The sequence below is a fragment of the Podarcis tiliguerta genome (assembly GCF_965153285.1).
Source record: "Podarcis tiliguerta genome assembly, chromosome: 2".
Taxonomy (NCBI): domain Eukaryota; kingdom Metazoa; phylum Chordata; class Lepidosauria; order Squamata; family Lacertidae; genus Podarcis; species Podarcis tiliguerta.
Genome location: NC_139535.1, coordinates 63,338,447 through 63,357,540, shown reverse-complemented (window position 1 = coordinate 63,357,540; position 19,094 = coordinate 63,338,447). Strand labels below are relative to the sequence as shown.

General features: G+C 39.2%; 1 protein-coding gene across 2 annotated transcripts; it reads right to left on the bottom strand.

Annotated features, from left to right (window-relative positions):
* Nucleotides 1–650: 650 nt before the first annotated feature.
* Nucleotides 651–14,544, bottom strand: CLK4 (CDC like kinase 4). 2 transcript variants are annotated; one of them, XM_083424479.1, is made up of 13 exons: nucleotides 14,450–14,544; nucleotides 8,679–8,830; nucleotides 7,316–7,535; nucleotides 6,099–6,186; nucleotides 5,663–5,729; nucleotides 4,994–5,110; nucleotides 4,729–4,895; nucleotides 4,534–4,628; nucleotides 3,749–3,878; nucleotides 3,405–3,487; nucleotides 2,253–2,332; nucleotides 1,090–1,177; nucleotides 651–1,008 (listed from the first exon to the last, which is right to left on the bottom strand). In XM_083424479.1, exons 2-13 carry the CDS (start codon nucleotides 8,828–8,830, stop codon nucleotides 868–870), a joined length of 1,428 nt encoding a protein of 475 aa, XP_083280605.1. In that variant the 5' UTR covers nucleotides 14,450–14,544; the 3' UTR covers nucleotides 651–867. The 2 variants fall into 2 exon arrangements, with proteins under 2 accessions (XP_083280605.1, XP_083280606.1); XM_083424480.1 differs by having other exon boundaries at nucleotides 7,316–7,532.
* Nucleotides 14,545–19,094: the final 4,550 nt, after the last annotated feature.

Sequence of the window (19,094 nt, the reverse complement as noted above, 5' to 3'; positions counted from 1 at the left end):
ATATTCAAGCACCAAGAGCACAATCTGCCTACCATAAACAATCACATTCATAAGGACAATTGGTGAAATCCAACAGTGGACAAGTGAAGTTTTGCTTGCACAACTGGACTTGACTTTCCTCCCCCTGCAGCTGACCCCACCAAATCTGCTCCAGAGGATCAGATTCCTGTGGAGCTGATTCTGTAGGCATGAAGAAAAAGGGGAAGTCCCATTACATGAGTGGAAGTGTGAATGCTCACACATGAACAACACTGGATTTCACTCAATTAATACAATGCTTTTACTTTTCAACTGTCTTTAATATCTCCCCTCCCGAATGAAATAGATTTTACAAATCAACTTAATAAAAATGGGTAAACAATGCACTCATTAATTAAAATGGCTGGTAAATATATTCTGTAAAATAAAATGGCAGGCAGGCAATCAAACTAGATCTCATTTCAAATACTGTAGTATTTTAAAAGGTTAATAAAATTTTAAACCTGCCTAAACACAACAATTTAAGGAAACATTGAGCCTAAAAAAGGACCTTTCCCAAACACTGACTTCAATTCCAAAAACACTCAGCATTAAAATGGTCCAACAATGTTTAACCATGTTGCAGTCTTCAAAATATCAATAGTTTCCTCAATTCAAAAAAGTGCAATCACTTGTAGAAAATGAAAAAAATTAATATGTACATTAATGCATCCATGATCAGTAATACCACAACTGTTCAACAAGAGAGCCACAGCATCGATACAAAAAATTTATGGTAATATTTACAAAATAAATTGAAAAAATAATTTATTATTTACATCTTCTCACATTATGTTGTTAACTGACACAGTCTTATTGTCTCTTTGGAGGAAGATAGATCAAATGAGTTTATCTATTTTTTAAAGGGTCAAAAAAATGATGCTCCAGGGCTTCATCCAGAGTAATTCTCTTGACAGGGTCATACTCCAACATCCTACGAATAAGGTCAAAAAGATTTTTATGGTCTTTATCATGACAGTGCATGAATTCCTGGAAAAAGAGAAAGAAACTTTAGATACATCTCTTTGGATTCCAGAATCAAGTAGAGGGAAGAAAATAATGCTCCCTTACCTTTAGTGGTTTACACCGCCTCCTAACATAGCGACCTGCAGAACTATGTTCATCCCAGTCCAACTGGTCATGGTGGAAGTAACGTTTCCTGTATACAAAAAAGCTACATGAAATATACCCTTTCTTTTTTAGTTGTTTAGAAGTGCAGCCTTCTTCTCCTTGTCCTTGAGATATTTTTAATTTCCAGCTGATTCTCTTTCATTCCTTTCTCTCATCATTTCTGTGAGCTCTGGGCCACCTCCTCTACACATCCTGACAGGTATAATCTTCATCAGATCTTTCCCCAACAATAGTTTCTAAGGTTCCAAAAGTTCTTCCTCTGAACAATCTGACCACTGTCAGCTTTGTGGCCATTGCTACTAATCCTATGCACATGTCCTTGGAAGCAGGTCCCACTGAGATCAGTGGATGTATTCTATTGTGTACATAGGATAGCAGTCTTAAATCTAGCAGCTTAAATGCAAGCTTCAAAGAATGGGTGTCCATCCTTGCAGGTCTCTTACCTAAGTTCCCCTGTGCTCTTTTCATCTCTTAAGCATATTTCCTCACTTCTCCTATCACACTTGTCTTATTTACTCATGGATTGCTGTGCTTGGTCTTACTCTGATGTTTCTTCTCCTCAGGAAGCCAAGAGGAAGCTCTAGAAATCCTACAGCAGCATCTCAATATAGAGCAGTTTGGGGGGGGGGGAGGAGAGGAGAGGAGAGGAGAGGGGAAAAGGAGAGCTTCCCTACCACTTTGGTCTCTACAAGTCAAACAATGAAATTAAACAGCTGCTGCTACAATCAACTGCGAATTTCAAATACAGGGGAGAAAGAGAGGGAGAACCCAGAGTACATATTCAGATCCATTATATATGTTGTAGCTCAACAGGATTGAAGTGATAAATTTCAATTGGACAGACCAACTCCCCTTGTTTCATAATAACTACTGGTGTCTCCTGTTGTTCTTAGCATTTTCATGTAATAACAATCACAAAATCATGTAAGAATTCCAACGGTCAATGAAATGGAAATTTCTGTTCAATTTAATTTCTTAACTGCAGAATGTGTAAGTGGCATATACAATTATAACTTCATGCTTAAGTAGTTTACAAAAACAGAAAACAAAGCATATTTTTAACCACTTGTATAGAACATTTATACAATTTAAAATAAATTTACCTTGATTTTTTAATCATGTGCGTGGGTAAAGGTCCTAGTATCCTCTCCATCATTGCCAGATGTTCCTTACTATCATGTGTCTGGAAAGGGGAGGGGCAGGAATTTAATGTATGCAATATTTATTCTTTGTCTAACTGCTGAAGTTAGAATCAAAATATACTTTGCCCATAAACACCATTTAAAAAACAGTTATACAGTAGTATAGAGGCATTGTTTTCCACCTCTAACTCAGTGTTGTTAATCTTCTAAGTATAACCCACCACTCAGGTTTTCAGCTTTATGGAACACCAGAAGGAAACAAACCAAGGGATACAGAATAAAGAAAACAGAAAAAAGAACTGGTATAATCAAGATCATACAGAGAATTGAAATCTGTAATTAAGTCTCAAATGACGTCAGAAAAACATTAAACTTCCCAAATAACTGAAATTAACTGAAACTGTGTTTTTTGCAGGCTGTTGTTAGAAGCAGATGTAATAAATATCCAACAAGTGGCATAAAAAGGCTGTGGTTTTTCCTTGTCTCTTATGTGTCAGTTTTTCTGCTGTCACCACCAACCAGACATTTCTAATACACACAGTAAGTCCCAAGTGTTCAGAAACTTCCACTGCTGAACAACTGTTTGTCTAGCAATAACCAACAGAAATAACAGCAGGTCCTTGATTAGCATATCCTTGTTCTGGCCCATAAAAATTGATAACAGAAAGAACTCTGACATAAGCACGATAGAAGCCCCAGTGATGTGCAGCAGTTTCTGACTTCATAGCCCACCCTAAATCTGCTCCAGAGGGTTTGGGGACTGTCAGGGGAGGATTTAAGGGAGACCCTGGGGTAAGAGCTGAAAACTTCCTTCCCTGATCTGCAGGTGGAGGCCTTACCATCAGCTGAGTGGCTCTAATGGATGCAGCTCAAACTCTTTCCACACATTTTACAAAGTAACTTTATTCTCCAAACAATCTCAGCCAAAGTCTTAAATGTTAGTGTGTTGTGAAACATTTGCAGGACTAGCGTACATTTACCATTTCGAGCATTTCAACTCTACATACTTGTAGAAATGCCAAAAATCAATTGAAAGCATTAACATATATTTTAAACCAGATTTTGAACTGCAACTCAAGTGAAAAGTTCTAAATAAAAATGGCATACACATACCTGAAAGACTGTAAAACCAAGGTAATATTCAATCAGAATGCATCCTATGCTCCAGACATCACAGGGTTGGGACCACCCAAGGGCTATAACACAATTCACAAAACATTAGTTAGTTGAAAATTCAATTCAGACTAGAAATCCATCTCCTGAACAATCTTGAGGTTATTTCATAAACCATCCACCATTCTTAGATTTACTATTTTCCTCCACTTTTATGAAACACAACTAAGCAGTAATATTATACATGAATATTAAAAGTAATTTTTCAAATGTTTAAATTATATAAATATTATTTAAATATGTTTCCTTGAATTGTTACATTTCCAGGAAAATTCTCTACTAACCTAATATAACTTCAGGTGCTCTGTAGTGCCTTGTAGACACTAAAGTGCTATGATGTTCATTGTCATATGTTGCACTTCCAAAATCTACAATTTTAATATCTGTATTTTTCAGTGTCCGTTCATCCCGCCTCTGTAACAAAGTCAAAATGAACATCATTATTTTTCAAAAAGAAGTTGAATCTCATTGTTAACACAAAGACTTAACAAACCATGCTTTCTGCAGATTTACTCTGTCCTGAGTCTACTGTTCATGCACATGGAATTGGCAAAATCTCCTTCTTCCTATTTGGGAGTGGGGGAAGCCTCTATACTTACCTAAGGCAAATGTAGTGTAACAAGCCATGCTTTTCATATTAAGAGCAATGATACAACAGCTAACCTAGGTGAACTAATTTTTACATAGGAAATTCAAATCCAAATCCATAGTTTCACAGTTCCTTAGCTATACTATATCCATAAGCCTTGTGAGAAATCACATCAACATAACACTTAGTAGTACAAGTCCTGGTTTGCTTTGTCATCAGCACATCTGCTGCATCTTCACATAAATGTGAAAAAATGACTGATCTTCTGTTCAAGGCCTTTACTATCATTTATCAATAGATTTTGGTCTTAGCAGCCACAAAGTACTTAAGTAGAATACCTGAATATGCAATTGAATACATCTTGTGTTACGGTAAAGGCTGCTCGATGCGAGCAAAACTTAGAAATTGTATATAGCATGGTTGACCATAAAAAAGTAGAAATAGCCCACTGGGAAGAAGTCTTAAAGCAAGTGAACTTACCATTTTAGAATTATACTTTACTATATAATCAGATTCTACAAATAAAATATTTTCAGGTTTCAGATCTGTATGAGTCAACTTATTGTGATGCAAGACTGCCAAAAAAAGAGAGAGAGAAAGTAGGAACGCAAAACTCAAATCAATGCCTATAATTTTAGGTTATGGAGAAATTCTTTAAAATTTAAATATACTTACAGTTTATAGAATGACAAATCTGATAAGCCATCTTCCTAATAAGTTCAATAGGAAAAGGCAAAAAGCTATTTTCTTTAATAAAGTCGTAAGTACTGAGTCCCAGCAGCTCAAATACAATGCAAACATGGCCATGATGTTCAAAAGATTCCAGCATCTGTACACAACAGCTAGAAAAAGAAGAAAGCAACCAGAACAATAACTGAATAAAAACAATTGGTAATTTAATACTGTTTAAAATAATGCTTTCATTCTAGTTTATACTTACAATCTGCTGCCAGGATCCAAGGCATTTAAGTGCTCCAATACTTGAATTTCTGAACGAGCTGCTTCTCGGTATCTACCAACACTTTTCACAATTTTTATAGCTACATGCATCCCTTTCCTATGGAATAAAGTAAAATACTGTCAATTAAATTTGCCCATTTTCAACCAAGTGTCAAGAATTCTACTGTAGACTGGATGCATCGGTAAATCATGGTTATTTTACACTTATTATAACACTTCTTTTTGAGACAAAAAAGCTAACAACTTTGCTATCGTCCGTTTTATTTGTTGTACACGTTCACAGAAGAACATAGCAACTGCAGCGAGCATCTAATTATTAATGTTAAGAATGAAATAACTTCTACTGTTAGCCCAAGTATGATTGAAAGTTGCATTACACAAATTAAAGCCAGGTGCACCCAGATGCCCACAAGGAGAGTTGAAAAACAGCTGGTGGTGGGGAGAACAGCTTCTTACTGGGGATGGTGTGTTTGTTGAAATGCACCTGTTATTTATTTCAAAATACTGTATTACAGAAATATTATTGTCTAATTTTCTGTTCTTAAGTCTCACAAAACTTCATGTACATTGGATAGCATGTACATTGGATTTCTACCTTCAGATGGAAAACATTGTTTCAGAGATACTATTGAAAACATTGCATACTTACATGTGATGATCAATGCATTCTACTACTTTTCCAAAAGCACCTTCCCCTAAAGTTGAAATAATTTCATCTAAAAAATAAACCAAAGCTTTTATTGAAGTAGCTGAACAAAAATTAACATTGTTAAGCATGTCGTAGTAAAAACATTAACTTAGTGTTTGCCTTTGAAAGCATTATTTTATTTGATAGGTGTCATGAAACAGCTATCTAGCTATCAGTCTAAACTTAAGCTGCATTTACTATTGTAGCATTGAATAGCAATATTTAAGAATACAGAAATGAAAAGAAATGTAAAATAATACAAAGACAAAAGAAAAGACAAGAGAGGGCAATGAAGATTTTTTTTTTATCCCCCCCACCCCTACTCCTCTTCTAACATACTAGTCTAAACAGATTTTTTGCTGAGTTTTTAAAAAAAGGGTTGAAAAATATTCTATACATCTTGCTCTTAGTACGTCTCCACTTTGACAGATCAGGTGACCCTCCTCATCCTCTACACTCCTGGATCTTTTCCTTCGGTGACTCTTCTGGAAACGGCACCAAGATCGTCCAGCCAATCAATATATCAGAGTGAATTCAGGGTAGAATACGCAATTCATTCAGCGGGGATATTCAGGCATTCAGTTACGCACCAGGCCACGAACAGTTGGCAGGAGCAATTTCAAATTCAGTCCCCAGAAATTCACAGGGCACAGTTTATGTTACAGAAGAAAAACATGGCAAGGAACAGATTTTCAGATGAATATTTAAGAGTAGTAAGACAACAGAAACACAACACAATTTTGTTCTCAAATTATGGATTAATTGAAGACTAAAATTTAAATTTGCAATGTAAATATTTACTTTTGCTATTTGAAAAAAAATTGTCATTTGTGTCTACTTTTTTGAAATCATAACTAGGTCTGATCTCCTTGAATATCTAGCAAAGTATTTTAAAATAATAATTATTATTAAAAAAGCAGAACTTCAAAGCAATTAATTTTTTTCTTCCATATTTCAAAAAGCTAAAGGGTAAATATTCATAATTCATGAAATGCAGTCTACAATCTAATATTCTGAGTGTATTGATTCAGAAGTACAAATACTATTTAAACCATAATAATCCTAAATTTGAATGTAGACATCAGCAGTGTCATACTGTTTCTGGAAAATCCAAACTCCTTTCCTTGCTAATTGGTAGAGGGAATGCTTTCTGACAGATCAGTGAATGATCAAAATTTGCATGGGACTAAACTAAACTACTGAATAGAAACATGCTGAATTCATTAGACTTTTTTCACAGCCTAATTCCATGTAAATTAATACCTTCTGTGTCTTTGGAGATGGGATGGAAAGAGTGGCTTCAAAAGGATATAAAACTCATTCAAATGAGAACAGCACTTGACTGCTTCTCTCTACCAGCTCAACTAAGAAATCATTCAAGTTTTTGAAAGCTTCAGACAAAAACTCATGTGGTTGGCACAACTCACTATGTAAACATTTTCAAATGTCTGAATACATGCTATGTATATATTTACAGCAGATTAAGAGAACCCAGGTTTAATTGTAGCTCAGGTAACTGAAACTTTTTAAACATTGATACTCAGAGAATCTGATACTCCGTGAAGAAACTTAAAACACTAATACATTGTTAATACATTTTTAAAGTATGCATACCGAATACAAGCTGTCATGGGGGTCATGTTTCTTATGCTTTCTTTTATGACTACTTTTCCCACTTTGACCAGAGGATTTGCTAAAATGATGTTGGCGACTCTTTTCATACTCTCTGCAATGTTTATAGTCATCTACATCACGGAAGTCATTTATATACTCCTCAACATATCTTCGGTCATGACGGTCTCTCCTAGTTATGGATCTATCTTCCAAATAGCTGCTGAAAACAAATAAAAAATATTTTTTCAACTTTTTTTAAAAAAAACCTTGTCGAAAGATAAATCTACCCACCATCAAAAGGTAAATAAGTTAAAAGTATACTAAGACTCTTATTACCTTGAGCTCACAAGAATTACACCCTTCCTGCTAGATATGCAAGGAACTCTAGTAAACTTTCCCATGTACATTGCAACAAAATGAAAACCTGCGTCTAAATAACTTGTGCAAGTATGGAGTGCTCCCAAAAGGAAAATCACTAATTCAATGCATTCAATTCAAAGCCATAAACTGCCTCTTCTTCAAAGGCAACGACTGCTTTCTCAGGACAGCTTTATTATTCATCAGCCTTGCTCTATCTCACTTGCTGATAACACTAATTCTCAAAAAGTTACATTCACAACTAACAACAGTCAAGAGCTAGGTGAATAGTGAAGGCCTAGAGCAAAATAACTACCAATTCAAAGGGCCTGATTTCAGAAACCCATACAAAGCAGTACAGAAAACAAGTCAGAGTCAAATTGGACTTTTATTTATGTCAGTAATTATAAAGGTCCCACTATTGGAACACTTTCTCCAAAATCTCAACTTATCCAAACACAAAGTATTATATCTAAACCTCACTACACAAATAGCTGAATCAGATAACCAAACGAGAGTCTGCCCACTTCCTTATTTGTGTTTTGCTGGTGGGCAGAAATCACTGGGGGAGGGAGATGGATCAGACAAATCAGTGAGCAAGAGAGATGGCTGCAGCAATTTCAGGCAGAAAGCATGGAGGGAGAAAGCATGGATTAGAAATGAATCACTAATACCAGTAATATGGTACTGTCTACATATACACATAACTACACATATGTGTGTGCACACACAGATATATCTGAAAGTAATCTGGACCACAACTGCCTTCTTAAATAGTGCTTTAAAAGCTTTTGCTCATTTCCATACTCTCAAGATGAAAGAAATAATGAATAACATCACAGCAACTATTATTCATTTTTAAGTGAACTACCAGTGAAAAACTCACAGCAATATGATTGTCACAGCAATATGAAAACTTAAAAATGACAAATGTAAATCAATAAAAGATTTAAGTTACATCTAGTTAGATGATAATTAGATGATCATTAAGTCAAGAGTCATTTACCTGTTGGCACTTTTAAGTGATTTATAGCATCTGCCTTCTCTTTCACTGCTATGTGACTTCCGCCTGCGCTTTTGGCTATGTGTGCTCTTTTCTTCATCCCAGCTCCTTCTTTCACCCTGCCCAGAGCACTGCGTTAGCTTTGAGTGCTTCATCTAACACAGGAAAATATACCAAAGCAAAAAGGTTACATTTCAATGAGAAAATAAAGATGAGAGATTAACAACCCCCTCCTGCACGTGTTTATTTAGATGTTAAACAGGGCTAACGCCTAGACAGCACACACCTGTGCACACTTACTTGGGAGTAAGTCCCACAGAACACAGTGGAATGGGCTTCTGAGTGAACATACAAAGATTGGGTTGTGAAATAACTTTAGTCTGTGAAAGGCATTTACAACTGAAAATGTGAAGAAATAAAACAAGTGTGGGGTGAGAATATATCATCAATACAGACTATTTTCAGCTGCCCAATCTTGTTGCTCTGGTATCCCTGCCCTTGTTTCACTTGGACCTAGGTTACATTATCTATCTCATAAGGCAAGACCAACAAATATACAGTCATACCTCTTGTTACGTCCGCTTCATGGTACATTCTTGCAAGATACGTCCCACGGCGACCCAGAAGTACCGGAAAGGGTTACTTCCAGGTTTCGCCACTCGCACATGCGCAGACGCGCAAAATGACGTCAAGTGCATGCGCATAAGCGGCGAATCGCGACCCACGTATGCGCAGACGTGTGTTGCGTTCTGCTCATGTTGGAAACGGGGCTCCGGAACGGATCCCGTTCCCAACCAGAGGTACCACTGTACAAAACAATCAAGATTAGTGTATTTCAAACTTTGCAATCACAAGGACAAGGACTAGAAATATATACTTAGAGGATAGAACCAAGAGTATTTAAGAAATGGAACTGCATTTCATACCCCATTATGTTTTATGAATAGAAATGCTTATAGATGAAAACCTATTTTCTTCATCCATTGTTAAATCTGATTGATATACTATATACGTGTCAAATTGGTTGTGAAACTACCCTCCCATACTAATTTGTTCTTAAGAATAAAGCTACCATATTTCTCGCTCTATAAGATGCACCCAACCATAAGATGCACCTAGTTTTCAGAGGAGGAAAACAAGAAAAAAATATTCTGAATCAAATGTTGTACTGAACAATTTAATAAACAACCGGTAAATCAGAATCATATTACAACCATGTAAAGTGAACAGCAGTCAACAGTGGCATTAAGAACCATCATCACAGTCATTAACAAATGAAGAGAGACTTTAAGGTTTGGGTACTCTTCTAGTCTTCTTTGAACCCTAAGAACTCATCAGTGCTAGAGTCAGAATTTATGAAGCTCAGTTGCTCACAATCACTGACATCACTTTCTTCGCTATCTTCATATAAAATACCATCTTCGTTTCCATCCAAAGCATTGCTAATGCCACATTTTTTGAATGACTGTACAACAATTTCCTCCTTTACTGAGTGCCATGATGTTTTCACCCATTCACAAACTTGAGTGATAGTGGGCCCCTTCATTCGTCCAGTAGGTGTCAGATCATGATTACTAGCAGCCATCCATTTTTTCCGTTCTTTTCGCATAAAGACCTTAAATGGCTTGTTGATGGAAACTTCGAGAGGTTGCAACTGGCTGGTAAGACCTCCAGGAATTACAGCTAGATGAGTTTTCACTTCTTTAAAGCACTTTTTTGTAATTTCACTAATATGTGCTCTAAACTGGTCAAGTACTAATAAGGCAGGTTTTTTCAAAAGCCCTCCAGGACGTTTGGACCACACTTTTTCAACCCATACTATCATTCCATTTTCGTCCATCCATCCTTTCTCATGAACATGTACAACAATTCCTTGTGGAATCACTTCTTCTGGAAATGTTTTCCTTTTGAAAATTAACATGGGTGGCAATTTGGTGCCGTCTGCACAGCAAGACAACACAACCGTACAATAGGTTTTCTCACGTCCTGAGGTTTTCACGGCGATAGTTTTGGTATCTTTCAGATCAACAGTCCTATTAGATGGCACATCAAAGATTAGCGGGACTTCATCCATATTCCAAATCTGGCCAATTTCAAATCCATTTCTCTTCCTAGCATCAATTACAAATTTATGAAAAGACAGAATCTTAGATTCATATTCTTCTGGCATTTTTTGTGCAATTCTAGTTTTGGTGCACATAGCAAGGCCACATTGCTTCATAAATCTGTAGCACCATGATGGTGATCCAGTAAAATCGTGAATGCCTTTCTCTACAGCAATGCGTTTGGCTTCATATATTATCATTTTTGTAGAGACTGCGAAGCCATTCTTCCGGTGATTTTTGATCCATTCTTTCATGGCCACGTCCAACTGAGGCCTCTTTGCAGCATTTCCACGAAAAGTGTGCTTACTTTTATCTGCTTTTTGCAGCTGATCCTCCTGCTTCCTCCACTCTCTTATCATTTTTTCAGTTGGAGGTGACCCAAAATGTCTCTCCGCTGCTCTGTTTCCATGCTCCTTAGCATATTTTACTACCTCTAGTTTAAAAGGAATCTTATATGCTAGTCTTTTCTGCTTTATCATCCTTATCAGAATGGGGGAGGTCTTCTGCAAGAAAATACAGTGATGTACAAACTGTCAGTAATGTGCGGTTTCTCCAATGTTTACCACTGAGTGCTGACCATACCTTTAACTAATGGCATCACAGTAAACATAGCCAACATACAGTCTGTATAAAAAAAAAATTACAGTATCACCCTAAAAGTTTATTGATATTATAGCATATGCATCACTTTCTTGAATTGTCCTAGGCATAGCAGCCAACTCCTAGAGGCCTAGGTGCCTTCGCTCCCCCCCCATTAAATATTTGAGGGAGTCACCCCCCCCAATGTTGATGGGCATTGTTATTCATATAGTGTGCATGCACTTTGTCTTAAGACCGCAGCAGTTCTCAACCTGTGGGTCCCCAGATGTTATTGGACTACAACTCCCATCATCCCTCAACTCCCATCTTCCCTGAGCTCTGGCCTTGTACCTAGGGGCGATGGGAGTTGCAGTTCAACAACATCTGGGGACCCACAGGTTGAGAAAGGCTGAATTGCGGTATCTGAGGTGGGGCTTACCTGCTCCCTCAATATTTTATTGAAGTTGGAAGAGAGAGGGAGGGAGGGAGGGAGGGAAGGAAGGAAGGAAGGAAGGGAGAGCTCACATTTGTGCATGCCTGTAGTGGGCAGCTGCCTTGCCTTGCTGGAACCGGAGCAAAAAGAGGAGGAGGAGGAGACACCAGGGCAGAAGCCCTGTAAGCTGCTCTCCCTTTGCTTGAATTACGGTACAGTCAGCTGGGGGGAGGGGTGGAAGGGGCTGCCCTTTGCCCCTCCTTCCAGCTCATTGTAAAGCAAGCAGAGTAAGAGCCACTCCCTTTGCTTGAATTACAGTCAGCCGATGTCAGTCCCTTCTCCCACCTCACCAAAAAGCCAGCAAGAGCAGCAGACATGCTCGACGCAGCTCTTGCTGGCTTTCCAATGAGCTGGAAGGAGGGACGGTCCCTACTTCCACCTCGCTAAAAAGTCAGCAAGAGCTGCTTCTCCCGCCTGTATTCGCTCCATAAGACGCACACACATTTTCCCTTACTTTTTAGGAGGAAAAAATGTGTCTTATGGGGCGAAAAATACGGTAAATGCTTTAAGGTTTCACTGTGCATTAGTCATTTGAAGGTTAGCTGTGTAACTTAAATCCCACCTTGCTGGATAACATTTCATCATCTGTTAGCTCTCAATATTATATTACAGATCTATATAAAACCTGAAAAATTCAAGCATTTTGGAACTGAAAACACCATAAAAACATTTAAATAAATAAAACAGGTCTTCTCATAGGCAGAGCCCTCAAGGCTTCAGCAAACAGTTATGGACACAAAAAAATCAAACTCAATCATAAGCTTTCCATGATTAAAACATCCATACAGGACATTAATTAAATATGTATCAAAATATTACCAGAGTATAATATTCCATCCAATATAGCTCCCCAACCTGTTCTAAAAAGTGGGACATAGTAAAAAAAAAGGGGGGCATACTTTAAATACAAAACAAAACAATCCCTGTTCACGTGGTCGACTTCACTTCCCTACCCTCTGCTGTTTACCTGAGTGACCAAATTTCCATTCCCACCAGGATGAAAAATTTTGACTGACACTTTTATTTGAGCTCCTGTATTTTGGTTAATTGGACTCTCATTTAATAGCCATTTCAGCTTACATTGAGTTGGAGAGGGAAGAGCTGTTGGGGTTACTCAAAATGGCACGAGAAGTGTGAGAAGCAGATAGTGATGCAGTAAGTCCATCAACCCTGTCAAGGAAGCTACAAATTTTCCAACTTCTTGGAGGCCTGTTTCAAAATCGGTCGGTGAATTTATAAAGTGAAAAGAGGGCCGTTCTCAAGCCTGGAGCCAACACTGGATCTGAAAGGTATCTCCACTAATCCCAAATGGATTGAGACATAACCTATGCAGCTATCAACTAAGAATGCTCTGGGACTCAATTTCCTGCAGGAAGCTGGACTAGATGGCCTGCAAAATGACACCACCCCCAAGCCTACATTTCTGCGCCCACGATCACTTGGTGCATGAAAGGTATTCTCCCATAGTCAGGTTATTCGTTTGCACTTCCAGGATGTTTTAAAATTAGTTCTAACGGGAAGCTCCACATGTCTAAACACTCGGATTGAACTGTCACATCCGTCAACGTTTATGAGACAAAACATGCTTTCTATTCCAAAACTAATTGGGTGTTTTATTCTGTGTCCACCCTGAACCCAATGCTTCCATCAAGGCTGTCTGTGTAAAATATGCATTAGCTATAAGAAGTGTTGCTTCTTCGTGGTAGGGCTTAATTCTAAAACTAGAAATGCTGGGCTTCGCTACTCTCTGGAAGCCACGCTTGCATCCTACCGCATGGAAGAGACCACTGTCCTCAATCCAAGGAGAGTGACATTTCATCAGGAGAGGGACCTCAGGCTCTCCTGCTTAAGGGTCCTTCCCCCCTGCCCAGTGCCAGATTTACATATAAGCTACACAAGCTATAGCTTAGGGCCCCACTCTCTTGGGGGCCGCCCAAAAATTTATACTGGGTGAACATTTCAAAAATATAAGATAAAAAACAAATAAAATAAAACCTACATACAGCAACAATGTTTTGTGTTGTGTAGGCTCCTATGATGTAATGGGCCCCACCTGCTAGCCTGCTCCCTAAAATATCACATATTTTGTTATGTGCAAATGGCTTTAGATACCTACTAGGTCCATAAATTACCATATAGCATATATTCAACACAAAAAACAGCGACAATTTGTTGTTGACAAAGGACAGCTGGACATATAAAGGGCCCCATTACCTTCAGTCGCCAGGGCCTCATCAAACCTAAATCCGGCTCCGCCCCCCACCTACTCCCCCCCCCCACCTCAGGCTGCACAAGTCCAGGGGGTGAGGGAAAGGTTTACATGTTAGGAAGTGCTGGAGGCCTCCGTCTCCAAAGCTCAAAACCGCCCCTCCAAGCGAGGTCTTTTTTTTAAAAAAGCACCCTTTTAACGCGCAAAAAATTATTCCCTACCTTGCATCCTCCTACTCTCTATATCCCAACGACTGTCGGGGGGAGGGGTTTGAGAGGAATTGAAGCCCCACAGAGCAAAACAAGGACCTGGTTTCCCGCCTCTACAAAAGGCCTAACGAGAGAGAGAGAGACAGAAACAGGCCGCTTCCCGTCCCTCCGCCACTTACGCTCAACGGCGAGCTGCGAAGGATAAACGTGTCTTCTTCCGTCCGCAAACAAACAAAATGGCGGCTTCCCTCCTCTCCCTCTCCCTCTCCTTCTCCCTAGCCACGCCCATCATTGCGGGGTTGTGTCACACGTGCTGATGCGTAGACTTATAATAAATAGAGGCGCGCGCACACACGCAAACAATGCCCGACTTCTGCTCGGGCTGTGAACGACCCTTTTTGTTTCTGGTTTGTAGCAACAGCTGCGGCAGAAAGCAGCGCCAAAAACAGAGAGCGCTTCTCCTGTTATATATACATACATACATATATATATATATATATATATGCTGTATATATATATATATATATGCTGTAAGCCCTCCAGAATGGCTAGGGGAAAGCAGCCAGATGGGCGGGGTATAAATGTTGTTGTTGTTGCTATCGAAGCATCTAGTTGTTGGCCACTGGTTGGGATTTTAAATAAGCCTTTGACCTCAGGGCTCTTACGTTCCCAACTTTTGAAAGTGGGGGGGGGGCTCTGTTTCTGATGCTACCTTTTGGGGTTTTGCTGTTGTTTGAAGTGGCGGGGAGGGAGACACACTTCTTCAAGATCTTGCGAGGTTCTCCAGTTAATTCGAAACAGCATTAAAATGCAACCAGGAAACTGTCTCCAGACAATGGGATTATCTCCTCTAATATTTCCTATCTCTATATAAAGCGGGATGGGCGCGGGGAATGTAGGTTCTGCGTTTGCATTCCAGCTGAGGCCCCGCCCACAGCGGGGCTCCCTCTGGGAGCACAGACAGAAGATGGCTAGAAGAGTGAAGATGGTGGGGATGATAACAGCCTTGCTTACTCGGGAGTAAGCGCCACTGAATCTAGTAGGACCTACGTCTGAGCAAACATGCTTAGGCTTGCTCTGGATGTCAGGAGCAGCAAGCTCCTCTTTCCCAACTCATCCGTCTGCTGTGCTCGCAGCTGCAGCCCGATTTTACGCACGCTTCCTCGGGTGTAAGCCCTAGTGATCTAATTGGGACTTATCTACCTAGTGAGTGAGTCCTTTTCAAGATTGCACGACTGGGGTAAAATAAGTGGTTGGAAGTGAACTTTTGAATGTTTGGAGGAATCATCGGTTTGGGAGGTTATTTTGCGTACAGGATAGGGAAATTGAGTTTTGCATTCACATATGAAATTAGATTTACCGGTATATCTAGGCTAGAGGTGGTCACGGGTGAAAGTAACATACTGCTAATAATATGGTACATCAATAACAAGCTGTACATAATAATGCATAATATAAAGTATGTGAGCTATTACAGCAGGCTTATTAGGCATCTACACATGTTCAGTAATGGTTATATTGATTTCCCCGAGCTAAAGTTGGAACAATCTTTAAGATATTACTAAATAATAATGTGTTGTGCTTTCCCATTACTGTACCTTGCATGCTTGGGCTTGGAAAAAAATGTCTGTGGAGTTGTGGCTTTTCGAAGGGCTCAGACTCCTCTTCTGTGGTTCTGGTACAGTTGCACAAAATGAGTTCTTCCTTATATGAGAGGGCATCTCCAATAATAAAAAGTAGCAGCACTTGTAAATACTTCTTCCTAGGATCTTTCTTTGGGAAGAGTATGGCTAGAAAAGGTAGGAGAAACTTTGGGTGAGCACAACTGAGGAGGAGGTGATTTTGAAGGGTGGATGGAATTAGCACCCTCCTACTTTCAAAACCAAGTATTTTGTCACTTTGCTGTAATATGCATTCATAGCTAATACCAAAGGTTCTTAGACAATTGTATTTGACAAGATACTATAAAAGCAGATTTGTTAAAAAAGTCCGGTGAGAGAGCTACATCCTCTGGGTCCCTGTGGCGTTTACTAGCAGGCATAGCATCACCGTGGGGAGTAAACAAGGAGAGGTTTCACCAACCATAAAAGAGAGAAAAAATAGAAAGTGCTCAGTTTGTTCAATTTAAGAGCTTCTCTGTGTGGAGACTGCCAGGAGTTTCAGGAACAAAGTATAGAAGGGAGTTGGTGGTTAATAGCTAGCAGCTGGCGGCCTGCCCAGGATGCTTCACAGAGCTTGCCCAAGATGTTTCTCATAGCATAGACAAGAAGGTGCTGTTAGAATCTCAGTAAGTTGGTAAGTTAAAAAGTAGAGAAGTAAAAAGGAAAAATTACTTCCCTGGGTGGCAGTCAATGCTAATTACAGTCCTGTTATCTGCGGAGCTCTGAAGCCTGCTTGCTAAGCCATCGCCATCTTGGACCACCTCTCCCCTCGAGGCCCACCAGTTGGAAAATCTTGACAAGATACAGGACACTGTCTAGCCATGGGGTCACCTGCCTAGTGCTCAGGGGTTTGATGCCTTTTTTGGGATGAACCATAATACGTAGGTTTCCAGCTTTCATTAAAAAAAAAAAAAGTTTCTAGCATTTTTAGAACCTGAGATATTAGGCAAAAGGTACAAACCCCATTATTCTCAGTTTGTGGGAGAAATTAGCCTGCTCTGTGGGTTAAACCTAGGACTTGCCAATCAGAAGGTCGGCGGTTTGAATCCCCGCGATGGGGTGAGCTCCCATTGCTTGGTCCCTGCTCCTGCCAACCTAGCAGTTCGAAAGCATGTCAAAGTGCAAGTAGATAAATAGGTACCACTCCAGCGGGAAGGTAAACGGTGTTTCCGTGCGCTGCTCTGGTTCGCCAGAAGCGTCTTAGTCATGTCGGCACATGACCCGGAAACTGTACAGTGGCTCCATCGGCCAATAAAGCGAAATGAGCGCTGTAACCCCAGAGTCAGCCACGACTGGACCTAATGGTCAGGGGTCCCTTTACTTTTACCATGTCGGTGTTTTACCTCCACCCTGACAGATTTATGTACATGTGAGTCATTGCAAGATGAGAGGAGGAAGACAGTATGTGCTGTCTATGCAAGGGAGATAGATATATGTCAGGTGAGAAGGCGGCATGACTAGTTGATCTCTGTGAGAGAGATGTATATGTGACGTGTGTGTATGGTGTGTGCATATGAGTGAAAAAGATGCAACTGCTTGTGTGTCCATGGTCTGTTTAAGTGCAGTGAGTGTGGTGTGGCTACCTTGTATTATTTTTCCTGGTACTGGGGAATGCTCCCTTTTACTAGACAGCAGCAGCATTATTGTGTATGTGAGTGAAATCAATATTGTGTGATCTTTGCAGTCGGACATAGCTGACTTCCTGTAGTAAGCATGATGTTGTCTGCTGGGTGCGGTGGGCAGGAATAGCAGTATTCTCTCTGATTTTGGATTATGTCGTGCTCCTCATGGCAGCCATGTTGTATTTCACAAAATTAAAATACACCTACTGGTCCAAAAAGGTTGGAGATTCCTGGTCTCGGTCTCACTGAGTTTAATGGAACAAATTCCCCAGTAGGTAGGTGCAAATTTGCAGCTTAAGTAGTACTGAACTGTTACACATTATACTGAAGCTTGAAATTACTTACTTACTTATTTAGCTTTCTAAAACAACAGAGGTGGGAGGGCAAGAAATATGGGATGTTTCTTTTCTGAAGCTTGAAATTCTGAAAGTTTTGGGTGCCATAAACTTGTATTTTTTTGTCATAAATCAAATGCTAAATGTGAAAATGTGTGCTTCTGGTTAAATATTTTGAAATAAAGGTGTTTTTTAAAAAACAAACAAACCCTGACATCTTGGAAATGGCTGAAAGTACAATCATAACCATGTTTACACAGAAGTTAAGTCTTGTTAAATGAGGCTTACTCCCAGTGGAGTTTATGATTGCAGCCATAGTAACCACAATATTCTTCTCCAAACAATGCTAAAAAATCCCTAAAGGCTGTTAAATTAGCTGTATTTCCCCCATCTGGTAAGATATATGCTGTAACTTAATCTGGCACATATCTAGTTCTTTTTTGTAAAAGCTCACTGGCAAACTAGTAATTGTTTTGTATTCACACACACAACTTTTTTAAAGGTTTAAAACTATATGGACTTTCACAAAGATATTTCTATTCAAACCAGCATTGAGACATTAGGGACAGGGAGGCTAGAATAATTAGTATATTGCTGTTCGCCCAGAGCCTTTATGATGGAGAGCTAGAAATAAGTAAATCATAAATTATTTTATAGATTAGTGAAATAGTGTTGTTAAAGCTTTTTAAATTTAATTTATCCATCCTGCATCCTGAATGGTCCTGAACCTGTGATGAGGCTGCACATTAGACCGTTGCTCATCTTTATCATGTTCTCTTAAATTATACCCTGGTTTATGTTAAAATGATGGAAACGTTACCATAGTTTTAAATAATTGTTACTTGTTCTCTTACTGTTCAGCAGGTGGCAATAGTGCTACAGCTATGCCTGCTTGCATTCTGCATGTCTTTGAATAACAAGGCCTATTCTGAGAGCATGAAGGGGTTTTTATGTCCTGCTTACCAGAAATAAAGGATACTATGTTAGTTCATATTTTAGCAAAGCTGCAGATTAATTGCGGTAAGTATCTAGGTACTAAGCCAAGAAGGGCAACACTGGTAAAAAGCAGAGGGAATGGCAATGAGCTGGTTTGCAAACAAACAAACAAACAAACAAACAAACAAACAAACAAACATAAAACAATAAATCAAACTATGGCTTAGTAAGACTGTGCAGGCTCCTAGAGAGAAATTTGCGACCACTTTG